This window comes from Somniosus microcephalus, chromosome 3 (assembly GCF_052327205.1).
Source record: "Somniosus microcephalus isolate GS21.2 chromosome 3, FLI_Smic_1.0, whole genome shotgun sequence".
Lineage (NCBI taxonomy): Eukaryota > Metazoa > Chordata > Chondrichthyes > Squaliformes > Somniosidae > Somniosus > Somniosus microcephalus.
In genome coordinates, this window is record NC_140989.1 from 355,974 (window position 1) to 372,649 (window position 16,676).

Consider the following 16,676-nt stretch of genomic DNA (forward strand, 5'->3'; position numbering starts at 1 on the left):
GAAAAAAGAGAAATACTCACCAACCAATCACCTACCTGCTCCCTGGTGACGTCACACACTGATTACTTTTTACCTCTCTCCCCGCTGCTGAGTTGGTATGCCTCGCCTCTCTCCGGTTTTTATACCGGTCTCACCACACTGCTCCCGACTGGTCTCGGGCCTCGCTGGTCGCCGGGTTTTCTCCCGAGCTCCTCCTCGCTGCTCCCGCTGGTCCCGACTGGTCTCGGGCCTCGCCTCTCTCTGGTTTTTATACCGGTCTCACCACACTGCTCCCGACTGGTCTCGGGCCTCGCTGGTCGCCGGGTTTTCTCCCGAGCTCCTCCTCGCTGCTCCCGCTGGTCCCGACTGGTCTCGGGCCTTGCCTCTCTCCGGTTTTTATACCGGTCTCACCACGCTGCTCCCGACTGGTCTTGGGCCTCGCTGGTCGCCGGGTTTTCTCCCGAGCTCCTCCTCGCTGCTCCCGCTGGTCCCGACTGGTCTCGGGCCTCGCCTCTCTCCGGTTTTTATACCGGTCTCACCACGCTGCTCCCGACTGGTCTCGGGCCTCGCTGGTCGCCGGGTTTTCTCCCGAGCTCCTCCTCGCTGCTCCCGCTGGTCCCGACTGGTCTCGGGCCTCGCCTCTCTCCGGTTTTTATACCGGTCTCACCACGCTGCTCCCGACTGGTCTCGGGCCTCGCTGGTCACCGGGTTTTCTCCCGAGCTCCTCCTCGCTGTTCCCGCTGGTCCCGACTGGTCTCGGGCCTCGCCTCTCTCCGGTTTTTATACCGGTCTCACCACGCTGCTACCGACTGGTCTCGGGCCTCGCTGGTCGCCGGGTTTTCTCCTGAGCTCCTCCTCGCTGCTCCCGCTGGTCCCGACTGGTCTCGGGCCTCGCCTCTCTCCGGTTTTTATACCGGTCTCACCACGCTGCTCCCGACTGGTCTCGGGCCTCGCTGGTCGCCGGGTTTTCTCCCGAGCTCCTCCTCGCTGGTCCCGACTGCTATTTCAGCTGCTGCTTCATGAGCCGATGCTATTTCAATCGCCTGAGCTAGGCTGAGCTGTTTCTTGGCTAGCAACCATTTTCGTGTACTCTCATTTAACATGCCACAGACAAATCTGTCTCTGATCGCTTCCGCCAAAAAGGCTCCAAACTGGCAATGTTTGGACAGCCATCTGAGCTCAGCCAAATAGGCTGCCTGCGACTCATCATTCCTTTGGTCGTGTCTGTAAAAGCGGTACCTTTCCGCTATAAATGGTGGCTTAGGGTTTAAATGTTCCTTTAACGTACCAACAATTTGGGCATACGTTTTGTCTGCTGGCTTTTCTGGAGTAAGAAGATTCCTCAGCAGACCGTATGTTTTTGCCCCCATAGAATTTAATAAGGTTGCTGCCTTTTCGTCATCTTTCACCTTGTTTACTATGCAATAAAGTTCATGCCTTTCTACATATGCATCCCATTGTTCTGTGTCCTCAACAAATTCTGACAACCGAGCTTCTTTAGCCATTTTAAAACTGCTGAAGAGGTTTTCCCGCCTTTTTCCACTAGATGGCGCTGTTGTTTTTTTTTAACTGCTGAAGAGAAAAACTTTTCCCCTTTTGTCCACTAGATGGCGCTGTTTTAAAAAAAAAAATTAAACTGAAGAGAAAAACTTTTCCCCTTTTGTCCACTAGATGGCGCTTTTCCCGCCTCTTCTCCCTCTGCTGTCAACGACGTCTCTCCAGGTTCGTTATTTTTGGCCCTTGCAGCTCCCGTTATTGCCACCGCCGCTATTACAACGACCTTCCCCTCTCGTGGCCCGCTAGTCCTCGTGGCTCCGTTTGTTCCCCAGATCGCCTGCCCGTTCTGGCCCTTGCAGCTCACGTTCCCCGGGAAGGATTGCAGTTTACCTGGCCCTGGGTGGACTTTTGCCCCGTGTCTGGAGCGCCCGTTCAGCCTCTTCTCTCAGCTGCCACAGCCTCCGCTGGAAACCTCTCTCTCTTGCTCCGTTGCTGCCGCTCCTCCCGAACTGGGCGGCCTCCTTCGGTCGACGCTGGACTCCGCAGGCTGGCTGGTAAGAAGCTTCTCTCCTTCTCTCTCCGTACTGCTACCGATCCTTGTTGCACCGTGTACTGGTGAGTTCGAACGTAACTCGTCGCCAGTGTAAAGTATGTGACTATACTTAATCCAATAATGAAGAGACAGCTTGGAAGGTTCAACTTAGGTCTTTACTTCATACCAACAGGCGGGAACTGAGGGGAGATCAGTACCCACAGTATTATTTATACCCCTATACGTTTTAATTAAAAGGGGAGGAATGTTGTGTATGTAATATGTATGTTACTTTAAACCTATGGCCAGGGCAGCACTACTTTGTAGGGCGTAGTGATACCGTAGTACCACTCCTGGCCATAGGGGTATAAATAGTACTGTGGGTACTGATCTCCCCTCAGTTCCCGCCTGTTGGTATGAAGTAAAGACCTAAGTTGAACCTTCCAAGCTGTCTCTTCATTATTGGATTAAGTATAGTCACATACTTTACAGTACGGTCCATCGTACGGGGGTCGCAGGGGTCCGCGGTGCGCGTCGTGTCGCACGAAGACGAAGCGTGCCTGCTGTAAGTTTGGCGGGACGTGAGGTGCGAGTTCGCCGTGTCGGTTGACCGGAAGTGGGGCGAACTGTTGAGCGGAAGAGAAAGAGTTGAGCCGCTGCTGTTCGGCCGACCAAGGCGTGGTAGCCTCCGGGAGGAATTCGCCTGGTACGCGCAGCAGTTGTCCGTAGACTAACTCCGCTGCTGAGGACTGGAGGTCTTCCTTGACCGCGGTGCGTAGGCCTAGTAGCACCCACGGTAGGTGGTCAGTCCAGGTACTGTCCTGCAGGCCGGCGCGGAGTGAGGCCTTGAGTGACCTGCGGAAGCGTTCACACAGCCCGTTGGCCTGCGGGTGGTACGCCGTGGTTCAGTGGAGCGTCACCCCGAGGTTGCGTGCTGTGGCCGTCCAGAGTTCGGAGGTGAACTGGGCGCCTCTGTCGGAGGTTATGTCGGCCGGTACGCCGAACCTCGCGACCCAGGTGTTAACGAACGTCCTGGCGATGTCGGCTGTGGTGGTGGAGGTCAGCGGCACTGCCTCAGGCCAGCATGTGTAGCAGTCGACCATCGTGAGGAGATAAGTTTGGCCTTGCGATGGCGGCAGAGGACCGACGATGTCGACGTGTACGTGGTCGAAGCGGTGGCTGGGTACCTCGAAGTCTCCCAGGGGTGCTTTTGTGCGCAGCTGTACCTTAGCCCGTTGGCAGGCGAGGCAGGAGGTGGCCCAAGTCCGAACATCTTTGCTGAGGCCGCGCCAGACGAAGCGCTGGGAGAGGAGTTTGACGGATGCACGGGAACCCGGATGGGAGAGCCCGTGGAGTGCGTCGAAGATGCGGCGGCGCCAGGTTGCAGGGACGACCAGCCTGGGTTGGCCGAGTGAGACGTCGCAAGTGACTGCCGTGGCTTCGGGCCCGTGCGCGACCTTGGCTAGGCGTAGCCCTGGCAGGCTGGTAGCCGCCGAGGAGGAGGTCTGGGTCCATGAGCTCGGCCGCTGCTAGTTGCGCGTAGTCAACCGCTAGGTGATTCGCGCAGATGGCGGGACGGGAAAGGCAGTCGGCGACAACGTTGTCTCTACCGGAGACGTGCTGGATGTCCGTGGTAAACTCGGACACGGCCGCGAGCTGGCGTTGCTGCCTAGCGGACCAGGGTTCGGTGTGCTTGGCCATCGCGTATGTGAGCGGCTTGTGGTCCACGTACGCGGTAAAGGGGCGACCCTCCAGGAGGAACCTGAAATGGCGGACCGACAGGTGGAGTGCGAGGAGCTCGCGGTCGAAGGTAGAGTATTTGACCTCCGGGGGGGTGCAGTTGGCGGCTGTAGAAGGCAAGTGGCTGCCACGCGCCATTGACCCACTGCTTGAACACGGCTCCGACCGCATGGTCGGAGGCGTCGGTGGTGAGCGCGACTCGGGCATCGGCCCTCGGGTGCGCGAGCAGGGTGGCGTCGGCGAGCGCGTTTTTGGTGGCGTCGAAGGCGACTGACGTGTCAGTGGTCCAGGCTACGGCCATCTTGCCGGGTTTACCTCGGAGGGAGTCGTATAGGGGCTTCATGAGGGCTGCAGCTCTGGGGATGAACCTGTTGTAGAAGTTCACCATCCCGAGGAACTCCTGGAGGCCCTTGATGGTTTTGGGGCGGGGGAATTGCTGGACGGCCTGCACCTTGTTGGGCAGGGGGACGGCCCCAGCAGGGGTGATGTGGTGGCCGAGAAAATCGATCTCGGCTAGGCCGAATTGGCACGTCGCCGGGCTGACGATGAGCCCGTGCTGGGCTAGGCGCCCGAACAGGATGCGAGGGTGTTCGAGGTGTTCCTGTTGGGAGGAGCTGGCCACGAGAATGTCGTCTAGATAGACGAATAGGAAGTTCAGGTCCCGGAGGACTGAGTCCATAAGGTGCTGGAAAGCCTGGGCTGCATTCTTGAGGCCGAAGGGCATCCTCAGGAACTCGAACAGGCCGAATGGGGTGATGACGGCCGTTTTGGGGATGTCCGCGGGGTGTACGGGGACTTGGTGGTAACCGCGCACCAGGTCGACCTTGGAAAAGACGGTTCGTCCGGCCAGTCGGGCCGAGAAGTCCTGGATGTGCGGCACCGGGTATCGGTCGGGGGTGGTGGCATCGTCGAGGCGGCGGTAGTCCCCACAGGGGCGCCAGCCTCCGCCGGGCTTGGGGGCGATGTGGAGGGGCGAGGCCCAAGGGCTGCTGGAGCGGCGGATGATGCCGAGTTGCTCCATGGTGGTAAACTCGGCCCGCGCGATTTCCAGCTTGGCTGGGTTGAGTCTGCGGGCGTGGGCAGAGACCGGGGGGCCGGTGGTGGGGATATAGTGCTCCACACCGTGTTTGGCGGCTTTGGCCGAAAAAGTCGGGTTAGTGAGGGGGGAAACTCGACTAGAAGTGCCGAGTAGTCGTCCGTGGCTCTGGCGAGGCAGTAGGTCGTCAGGCCGGCCGAACGGGCCGGGGTGAATGCGCCAGGGATGGGGGCCATAGTGTTGATGTCGACGACGCGGTGCCTCGGAATGTCGACAAGGAGGCCGTGGGCGCGTAGGAAGTCGGCGCCGATGAGTGGGCAGAGGACCTTGGCTGTGAGGAACTCCCAGCGGTAGCGGCGACCTGCGAGGTCGAGCGTGACCATGCGGGTGCCGTATGTGCGGATGTCAGAGCCATTGGCTGCGGCCAGCGTGATACCCCGTGCGCCGCATTGGATTTCGAGGGCGGAGGCGGGGGTGATGCTGTGCTGGGCTCCTGTGTCGCACAGGAATCTGCAGTTGGTGCTGTCATCGGTGACGTACAGTAGGGGCCCCTTTTGCCCCGCGGCCATCGTGGGGGCCGGTGCGGGGGGGGGGGTGAAAGTGCACGGTGGCGTGCAGCGTTGGGCCCTAGTGCCAAAACGGGTGTGGTAGTAGCAGTGACCCGGAGTGGAAGGGCGGTCGGGCCTAGTGGGCCGGGGAGACCGCGTGGTCGTTGCCGTGAGGTCGGGCGGGACGTCGCGGGCGGTCTGCGCGGAGAGCGGGCGGTCTGCGCGGAGAGCAGCCGGTCGGCCTTTTCGGCTGTCTCATTCAGGTCCGTGGAGCCAGACTCCACAATGAGCGGGCGGATGCTGGCGGGGAGCTGCCGAATGAAAAGCGTGCGAAAGAGGGCGCCGGGGTTTTTGTTGTCCAAGAGGGACAGCATGTGGGAAAGCAGATCCGACGGTGAAGCGTCACCAAGGCCTGGGAGGTCGAGGAGTTGGCAGTTGCGCTGGTAAGAGGACGCCTGAAATTTTTTAAGAAGCGCGGCCTTCAGATGTTCGTACTTGCCTTCCACTGGTGGATCCTGCAGCGCTGCCCAAACCTTGGGGACTGTGGCGTAGGTGAGAGAGGCGATGAAGTAGTCGTACTTCATGGCATCGACTGTAATGCTTCTCAGCCGGAATCTGGACTCGGCTTGAACGAACCAGCCCTCGGCCAGGTTCTCCCAAAAGTCCGGTAGTTTAACCGTGACTGCGTTTGTATCTGCCATGCTAGCTTAGGATTCGTCCTGAGCGTCGGGGTCACCAGTGTTGAGATACCGCGGCGAACGTGGGAGTCGAGACCAGAGTTGGTGGAACACAACTGCTTTAATCTACATCATGGCAAAGAGAGCTTGAAAAGCCCGCGCAACCACTTAAATACTCCGCAGACAGGAAGTGCTCCTGGCAGCCTGTCCCTGCGGGAAACAAGTTGCCGGAGGAAAGGGCCCCCGGCTGGGGGCGGCTGCTGCCGGCAGTGCGCCTGCGTAAACTGTCCGTGCCGCTGTGAGCGGATTATGTCCAATGGTGGCGTGTCGCCACACTTGCATGCATTCAGCCAAAATGATTCCTATTATCTAATGTAGCTGCATGGTGCATGTACATGTCCAGATAGCCACGATGGCATGTCACTCTATGTCATCACGACAAAGGAACTTCTCACTTTGTGTACTCTGGTTGCAGGATAGACAAAAAGGAAAGAACATTAAAAGGAGACTTCTAACCCCAATGAGGAGGAAGCCCTGGAAATCCTTGTAAGGGTGGCTAGAGAGGGTGCCGGAGATGGGGCAGTGGGGAGACTGTCACCAAGTCAGGGTTTGTGATAACCTTCTGCGACACTTCCTTCTCATCATATTCTCTCACTTACTGACTGCACGGCATATACTGAAGCCCTTTGCCATGTCACTCTTTCTACTGAAAGCCTTGTGAACGCTGTTCAGAAGGACACCATTTTAATCTGTCTTTTTCTCTATCTCTAGGTTTGCCACAGGCAGCAGACCCAGGCTCCGGCACACCAGTAATTCACAGCATACATAGTCACTCACTCTATCCTTTGCTAGTACCAACTATGATATATTCATCCTCAGAGATTTAAACAGTGAGCCAGAGGGGAGAGCATCGGATGACATACACAGGACCAGGTGGCGTTTGCAGAAGAGGAGGAGGAACCTACTGTCTAGGTGCACACCTTGGTGGTCTGGACCTCACAGGACATATATTTAAAAGAAAGAGGCTTTCTGAGCATCAAGTGCTATTGCAGTCATTAAGGACCAAGCCAAGCAGTGAGCTACAGATAATGGCTGAGGTGGAAGAGTGCTAACCACATGTCTGCAGCCTTGCATCTACAGTTTCTCAGCACTGCTGTCCATGATTCAGTTTGTGACTGAGTTATCTGCAGTAACATAATTTTCCACACCATAAATCCTAAGGGCAATTGCTGCTTCTCCCAAGGATTCTCAGACTTCTGCCCTAAAGGCCTGGGGTTCCAGATTTGAAGGGGCTATTTCTTCCAGTTTTTACAGGCTTGAGGATTAGTTAGAGGCAAGGCCTCACTGAGTTCATTGGTGCCATTAAGGGTCACGGTAAGGCAAGGCCAAGCAGCAGGGGCATGGCTCGAATGAGTGCACATCCCGGTGTGGTCTCTCAGGACTCCAACACGACTGGATTTTCTCACCAGCACCTTCTGTTGTCTGCACGTGTGTCAGGAAGCAAGTAGGACTAGGCTGCCCTTGCAGTAGTTGGAGTAGTGTGGCCTCCAGCAGATCTATCTCCAGATTCAGCTGCTGGGAGGAGAGGACCTCCTTAATCGTAAGAGGTTTACGTGCACACACAGCAGTCAGCCAGTTCACATTGTCCTGCCACTGAGGTAGCACCCAGAAGAAGCACAAGGTTAAGGTTAAAAGCATATTCATCACACACTATCAGCAAGGGGAAGAACGATAGGATGGATATTAACTCTGAGGCAGAGAGGGAGGCTGGGGGTACTAAATTGAGGTTGGGAAACCTGGAAGAACGGGTTTCCCTCAGCCTCTGCCAATTTTAAAGGCAGCACCTGATTAACATTTTTTATCTCCACTTCCTGGCCGCAGCCAGCTAGATTGAGAGGCTTTTTTAAAGACCTCTATCAGGTCACCTCTAAGTATATGCTGCTGTAAAGTAAATAGACCAACGTCCTTCAGCCTACCTGAGTAGCTTTAAGCTAGGAATCATTCTTGTAGCTCTCCTCTGGACCTTTTCCAAGGCCACTATAACACCCACCATGTGGTGGGAACAAAACTGGACACAATAGTCCAGATGCGGTCTGACCATCAACCTGTATAACATCAAAATGGTGTTCTTTGATTTATACTGGATGGCACTTTCGAACTTCTCTGAATAGCTAAGTGCAACTAAATAAATCATTGAAACTGCAGAAATATTTGGCTTTATTATATTACCGTAAATGTATGTTTTCAGGCACATGTTGAGAACATGAACATCATTAAAGCACTAGAAAAGCAAAAAGAAGAATTGCAAGATGAAGATATCAGGTTATTTGTTTCAGCAAAACAAAAAATGTTGAAGCTTAGAAAACAAAGACAAGCAGAAATAGACAAGTAAGTGAAATGGATCTAGAAGATTTATGCTGAGTAATAATGTATGGGAAATACATTGAATACATTTCATTGTGTGTTTTTTATATTTGGTACTGGGAGTTGTGCAAAGTTCCATGAGTGGGATGGTTTTTCCCCTCCTTGCTTGTGAGGAAGTTGCACCACTCTCAGGGGGCTAAATTGGATAAGGCCCGAAAATGGGCATGAGGATCGTGATGTGTGATCTGCCCGCGCCCGTTGAAAGTAGTGCAGGCAGCATGCAAAATTTGTGCTGCCTGCTCATTAACATGATTGTGGTGCTAAGCCCAGCATTAAATGCGTTGCTGCTTGTCTCAGCGCTCAACAGGGGGCCCAATATCGTGGGGAGTCTGCTCTGTATTTAAAGGCTGCCTGCAGAGTGAAAGGCTGTCTGCACTTCTTAAAGGGGAGGTGCTTTGTGAGAGAAGTACCTCATTTTGACTGGAGCTGGAACTTAGCATTGTCTCAATAGAGTAGAGAAAGGGCACCTCGGTTCTCCGATGCAGCACTGGAGGCCTTGGTGCAGGGCTCTATAGGAGGAGACAGGTCCTCCATCCACAGAGGTCCAGGAGGACCTCCAGACACGTTGTTCGAAGGCAGTGGGATGAGATCGCTGAAGCGGTCAATGCCACCAGTCTTTACCCCAGGACATGGATCCAGTGCCGGAAGAAGTTTAATGACCTCACACGAGTGGTCAAGGTGAGTGACTGCATCTTCAAACACCATATCCCAGCAACTGCACCACTAGCCTCACACACTGCTCACTGCACCACACCCCCATCACTCACCTACAACAATCTCTAGCAATCATGACTCATACCTCACAACACTTACCACTATTACAAACCTCACACCCACATCTCACACTTTGCACGAAATGCCACTTATTCAACCATGGCAGGCACATCACCCAAACATATTGCACCACACTCACTGACACACTTCCTTTTCTCTTGCAGCCAAGGTGGCTCACAGCCGGCATGAGCAGGAGCAAACTGGCGGGGGAGGGGATTGGGGGGGGGATGGGTGGTGAGCGGGGGGGCAAGCACAGTTGCAGTACCTGACCCAGCTGGAGGAGACAGTTCTGGAAATAATTGGAGGGGCCGTCACTGAGGCCATGGCAATCGGCAAGGCTGAAAGCATTGATGATGACGGTATGCTCATACCTAATCCTCCTTCTCATATCCCACTTCCCCCTCATCTGACAATCTCTTCTCACTTACAAGCCGATGGTGTAAGCATGCACATCTTGCCTTCCCCCTCTTCCCTCACCACAACCTGACCCTTGTGCCTTTCTCCTTTCTGATACCCAAGAACAGCCACCAGCCCAGCATGCGCTTGAAGAAATAGAGGAGGAGAGTGACGAAGAAGAGACACCGTTCCTTGATCTGACACTCCTAGGCACCAGCTCAAAGTGGCACTGCGCAAACTTTAGAGGGATCTGCACGTGTTGAGTCACCGGGCACGTGTGGGCTGCAGCCAGGCCAGGGTGAAAGGGTAGCACAGGTGCCAGCTCCCCGGAGGATGAGTTTGTACATGAGCTTTGCTGCAGAGCACTCAGATGAGGACTTTGATGGGGCGGCCTTCAGAAGAAGGGTGATGGGCATGCACACAAAAATGCTTGGTGCAATGGCAGGCCTGCCAGAGAGCCTCTTGTCACTGTCAAGGAGCATGGAGGAGTCCGGCTCCAACATTGCACAGGGCTTTGCGCGGAGCCCATGATTTCCAGGATGCAAGTGATGGGCAACTCCACTTGTGGACCCAAACATGATGCTGGGTGTGATGGACGATGTTGCAGCTTCCATTGCAACACAAGCGGAAGCGACCCAATGCCTGAGTGCTGCAGTGGAAGCTCAGACTTCTGTCAAGCAAGCTCAGCTTGCTGCCATGCAAGATCAGACTGCTGCCATTGTGGCTGGGCTTATGAGTGTGGAAAGGGGCTTGCAGGATGTCACATCAGTCCAGCAATCTGTTGTCCAGATGGTGGCTAGGAATGCTGAGGCGCCACCCCAGGGGAGTGGCAATGGCTTCGTGGAATAAGAACCTGCTGTCCTCTCTCAGGATGACCGCATTTGTACTTCCACCCCTGCCACTCTGCCATTGCCATTGCAGTGTCCTGTCAGCCAGCCAGCCCAGACTGCTGCCATCCATGCTGAGGTGGTGCAGTCTACAGCCGAGCCTTCTACGTTTAGAGCTGTTTGAGCTCTTCCTGCAAGGCCATCTGCAGTGTCCCCCTCGGAAAGTCAGAAGCCTTCCACCAGCCATGCTACAGCCAGTGGGGTAGCACTTCATAGCAGCACTAGAATAGGCAAAGGAACACAAAAGACAAGAGAAGGCAGTGAATTCCGTTCTAAAGGTACAGAGCCTCTGTGACCTCCTGGATGCAGTGATGGACAGTGAATTGCGAGATGTTTGCTATGTCGCCTGTTCCAGCCTGGAAGGATCCACTGACGAAAAAGTTCAGGGCCACGGTCACCTCGAGGGCCACTGGCAGAACCGTTGTTGCCCTGCTCTGAGGCTGCAGGTCTGGTTCCAACAGGTGGAAAAGTTCTGTGACCAACTACTTGCTGAAGCGGAGCCACCGCGTACACTGCTCCTGGCTTAGATGCTGTGGGCCATCAGCAGCAGCAGAATTATATTCCACCACAATCTGTAACTTCATGGCCTAGCATATCCCTCATTCTACCATTACCATCAAACCAGGGGACCAACCCTGGTTCAACCCTGGAGTGTAGAAGAGCATGTCAGGAGCAGCACCCAGCATACCTAAAAATGAAGCATCAACCTGGTGAAGCTACAACACAGTCCAACATACATGCTAAACAGCGGAAGCAGCATGCTATAGACAGAGCTAAGTGATCCCACAACCAATGGATCAGATCAAAGCTCTGCATCCAGTTGTTGATGGTGGTGGACAATTAAACAATTAACGGGAAGAGGAGGCTCCATGAATATCCCCATCCTCAATGATGGTGGAGCCCAGCATGTAAGTATAAAAGACAAGGCTGAAGTGTTCGCAACCTTCTTCAGCCAGAAATGCCGATTGGATGATCCATCTCGGCCTCTTCCTGAGGCCCCCACCATCACAGAAGCCAGTCTTCAGCCAATTTGATTCACTCCACAAGATGTCAAGAAACGCTGAGCGCACAGGTTACAGCAAAGGCTGTGGGTCCCGATAACATCCCGGCTATCGTGCTGAAGACTTGTGCTCCAGAACTAGCCGCACCTCTAGCCAAGCTATTTCAGTACAGTTACAACACTGGCATCTACCTGACAATGTGGAAAATTGCCCAGGTATGTCCTGTCCACAAAAAGCAGGACAAATCCAATCACCGCCCCATCAGTCTACACTCAATCATCAACAAAGGGATGGAAGGTGTCGCAGGCAGTGCTATCAAACGGCACTTACTCACCAAGAACCTGCTCAACAATGGTCAGTTTGGGTTCGCCAGGAACGCTCGGCTCTAGACCTCATTACAGCCTCGGTCCAAACATGGACAAAAGAGCTGAATTCCAGAGGTAAGGTGAGAGTGACTGCTCTTGACATCAAGGCAGCATTTGACCAAGTGTGGCATCAAGGAGCCCGAGTAAAATTGAAGTCAATGGGAATCGGGGGGAAAGCTCTCCACTGGCTGGAGTCATACCTTCCACAAAGGAAGATGGTTGGCGGCCAATCATCTCAGCCCCAGGCCATCGCTGCAGAAGTTCCTCAGGCCAGTGTCCTGGGCCCAACCATCTTCAGCTGCTTTATCAATGACCTTCCCTTCATCATAAGGTCAAAGGTGGGGATGTTCGCTGATGATTGCACTATGTTCAGTTCCATTCGCAACTCCTCAGATAATGAAGCAGTCCGTGCCCACATACAGCAAGACCTGGACGACATCCAGGCTTGGGCTGATAAGTAACATTCGCACCACACAAGTGCCAGGCAATGACTATCTCCAACAAGAGAGAGTCTAACCACCACCCCTTGACATTCAACGGCATTACCATCGCCGAATCCCCCACCATCAACATCCTGGGGTCACCATTGACCAGAAACTTTACTGGACCAGCCACATAAATACTGTGGCTACAAGATCAGGTGAGAGGCTGGGTATTCTGTGGCGAGTGACTCACCTCCTGACTCCCCAGAGCCTTTCCACTATTTACAAAGCACAAGTCAGGAGTGTGATGGAATACTCTCCACTTGCCTGGATGAGTGCAGCTCCAACAACACTCGAAGATCGACACCATCCAGGACAAATCAGCCTGCATAATTGGCACCCCATCCACCACCTTAAACATTCACTCCCTCCACCACCAGCGTACCGTGACTGCCATGTGTACCACCTACAAGATGCACTGCAGCAACTCGCCAAGGCTTCTTCGACAGCATCTCCCAAACCCGTGACCTCTACCGCCTAGAAATACAATGACAGCAGGCGCATGGGAACACCATCACCTGCAAGTTCCCCTCCAAGTTACGCACCATCCTGACTTGGAAATATATCGCCGTTCCTTCATTGTCGCTTGATCAAAATCCTGGAACTCCCTCCCGAACAGCACTGTGGGAGTACCTTCATCTCATGGACTGCAGCGGTTCAAGAGGGCGGCTCACCACCACCTTCTAAAGGGCAAGTAGGGATGGGCAATAAATGCAGTCTGTGCCAGCAACGCCCACATCTCATGAACGAATAAAAAAAAGGTGCAGGTAGAAGTGCTCCCTGAAGATCCTAGATGGGTAAGGCCTCATGCTGAGCGCTCTCCTCCCCCTCCTCCTCCTCCTCCCTCTGCGAGCAGCTTGTCTTTGCTGCCTCTGCTCCATCTCCCTGTCATGCTGCAACGTGAGGGGGACTGCAACTACAGCCCCCATGACTGGGAGCAAGTGGTGTAGTCAGAGGCCTTCCAGTAGCAGCCAACGCCTTCCCAATGTCCAGCAGCACTCCCTGCACACTTTAACAACATCATAAATGACTTCCAGCAAACCAGTATTGATATAAACTCTGCAAGAGCCAGTACTAGAGAAATAATTCAACTTAGCTGCAAGGTTGGATGTATCTCTTTAAAGCGCTGGTGGTTGGGGGTAGGGTGGGGTGGGGTGGGGTGATCACTCTCCAGCTGAATGTACATTCAGCTGTGAGTGTTTAGGAGAGGGTATTGTTTGGATCAGCGACGTCCAAAATGTCAAGTCGTAGTCAAATCAGTGTTACACGTTGACTGACGTCACGATCTGCCTACTCTTCATACTGCCTGCACACTCACGTCCTGCCTGCGCTATCACCCTCACCAAGATGGTGACCAATGCAGGCCGCGCTGGAAGTGGACGGAAGCGAGGCGCCCGCATTTTTTTCCCGAAACCGGCCTTAACTGCTGGCGCTAAGGTGCACGAATTTCTCGGTCTCAGGCTCTAAACCATGATGGAGAGTAGTCAATCTGTTTTCAGCATCAAATCTCACTATTCTCTGTGAAGAATGGAATTGAGTGGGATAAAGTGGGGATAAGTGAAATTGTTTAACATGTTAACTAAAAGGTTATCTGAAATCCAAATTCAGCTACCAGAAGTCTCACTGAAGTGCCAAGATCCAATCAAACCAGTCAAAATCAGACAAAAGGAAGTTAAACATCTTCAAAAATATGGAAAATGAAAAAAACAATCATGACAGAGGCCTTTGAGTTATCAAAGCTCTATCCAAGGAATTAACTATTCTCCTACCCTCATTCACTTCAACTGTATGGAATTTGTATGAAACCTGAAGTGTAGCACTATCTGTTTTTATGATGTATGCCTCCCTCCATAGGAACAGGAGGAGGCCATTCAGCCCCATGAGCCTGTTCCGCCATTCATTGAGATCATGGCTGATCTGTATCTTAACTCCATCCACCTGCCTTGTCTCCATATTCATAATTTTCGTTCAATAAAAGTAAACCACTACATAACAGACTTTTTTGCCATTATATAAATGGTGGCTTTTTCATAAGTTAATTATTCCATACTTTATATGGAATATTTTCATTTATTTATTTAAAAAATTTCATTCAATGGCAAAACTTGTAAGAGATCTGCTATAATGGAATAATTTTATGTCCATTTTGTGCTTATCTGAATACTCTAGGGAGAAAGAGGATCATAGAAAACTGATGATAAAGTTAATAAGTGAACAGATGAGAGCGGAAGCACAGGATGAAACGCATCGCATTACCAAAGCTGCAGAAGAGATGGAGGCTAAAAGAGAGATGGAAATGAAGAAAAAGGAAGAAAAAACAATGGCAGATTTGAAGGCAATTGAAGAATACAGGATTATGACGGTAACCCACTTGTATGCTTTGCTGTTACAGGTGGTGTAATGTTTTTTTTTACATGCTTGTTTTATTTTTCCCATTTGTAACATGTCATCTCTCTCATTTTGAAGCATTGATGATGAACATGGGGAGCAAAATTGAACTTGTACGGAGGCCAAAATGGGCAGTAGCTGATGGCAATCCGTTATACACCACACCCAATTGTCCTTTAAGTAAAATTAAGGGTGGTGTATAACGGGCAGCCAATCCACTTCCGCCCATTATGCACCCCTGCTGAAGTTGAATTTCACCCCAATAGTCTTAACAAAACTCAGATGATTCTTTGTGGCAGCTATATGGAACAGATAATATGGGAGGAGAGGATGGGGCATAGTGTATCTATCTTAAGAATATAAGAAAACATGGAATAGGAGAAGGCTATTCTGCATACCATTCATTCCACAGAAGAAAGAATATTGGGATGTATAGGACTGGGGAAAAATGGTTCATCTGCCTGGCTGTAGAGTTCAAAAAGAGAATACACATTTTATTAGCTATATTCCTCAATTGATTTTCTCACCAAATACCTATCCAACTCCCTCTTAAAATTACTGATGTTATGAGCATCCATCACCTTCTTGTGCAGTCCATTCCAAGCATTCACCACTCTCTGAACCGCCCATTCACCTTCCCTCATCTGAGCTTCATTTCATGCCCATTCATTGTTATTTTTGGGGTCATGCCGAACAGTTTCTGAGGGTTCAACTTATTTATACCCTTAAGATTCTTATCAGCTTACCTCATTTGGTAGAACACTTGCATCTGAATCAAATGGCTGTGGTTGAACCCTAATCTAGCCTGATATCCAGGGCAATTCCAAGGGAGTGTTGTATTGTTGGAGGTGCTGGCTTTGAGATGTTAGCCATGTGCCTGTTTTGGCTGTTAAAATGGATGTTAAAGATCTCATGGCACCATCTATCTTCTCTTATCTATATATATATATTTGCTCTTCTGTCTGTCTGTCTGTCCATACTCTATACACTCAAAAGTTATAGAGCGTACCGACACGCGTGTTACATCAAAAGAAAGCTTACGATTCCGGAACGGTCATAAGCGTATTTACTTTTCGGTGAGACAAAAATTGTGCCGACGGTATCCAAAAAACGTTCAAAATTCCGCTCATTATCCCCTCATTAGCATTGAGTGACGTGAAGGTTGACCAATCGTACAGTCGAGCGACCCGACGGTCGACCAACCCGGACGGTCGACCAATCGCTGCGTCACGGGGGCGGGTTCATTGCGTGTGTGGACGGGCCATCCTACAGTTGAGTGACGTGATGATTGACCAAATCCTACACTTCAGTGACCTGACGGTTGACCAATCGGGTGCTTGTGTGGGCGGGCCTAATCATTCTCAACTGAGGCGAGTGTTCCGCCATCTTGATTCCTAACGATTTTTTCCCCCACTTTCTGTGTGTACCCCGTTAGGTTCTTTTGTGCAGTTGTTCTTCTTAGCTATGGGGTGCTTAAAAACCTGAACTTTGATATTCAGGAATCTGGGCCTCGAGTTCAGCGGATTCCCAGCGCGCCCGGGAACCTGTCGAGCCTGCTGAAGGCCGTCGGCGTCTCACTCTCTCTCTCCCCGCCCCCCCCAGTCTCTCTCTCTCTCTCTTCCCCGCGCAGCCCGAAAGTCCGGGGGGAAGAGAGCAGGTGAGCGGCGGCGTCTCTCTCTCCCCCACACCGCAGCGAAAGGCGTTCATCTGCCCGCCCGGCGCCAACCGGTTCCAAAGGCCGCCGCGTTCACCAAAAGCAACACCGGGCTCGCATCGGAGCGATGGGCACCCGGCCTCCCGATGTCAGACTGACTCCGTTCTGGTACCGGAAAGGAGGGAGGGAGGGGAGAGGAGAGGGGGAGGGAGGGAGAGGGGGAGGGAGGGAGAGGGGAGAGGGACGGAGGGCGGGAGAGGTGGGGGAGAGGGAGAGGGGGAGGGAGAGGGGAGGAG

At 52.7% G+C, this 16,676-nt stretch overlaps 1 protein-coding gene across 1 annotated transcript in view; it reads left to right on the forward strand.

The window, feature by feature from the left end:
- LOC147120778 (cilia- and flagella- associated protein 210-like) overlaps window positions 1-14,754 on the forward strand; it is a 77,220-nt gene extending 62,466 nt beyond the window's left edge. Inside the window, exons 7-8 of the mRNA XM_085978466.1 lie at window positions 8,258-8,397; window positions 14,508-14,754. Of these exons, the coding sequence (XP_085834592.1) occupies window positions 8,258-8,397; window positions 14,508-14,739 (372 nt within the window). The 3' untranslated portion in view covers window positions 14,740-14,754. The remainder of the gene's footprint in view (window positions 1-8,257; window positions 8,398-14,507) is intronic.
- The last annotated feature ends 1,922 nt before the right edge of the window (window positions 14,755-16,676 follow it).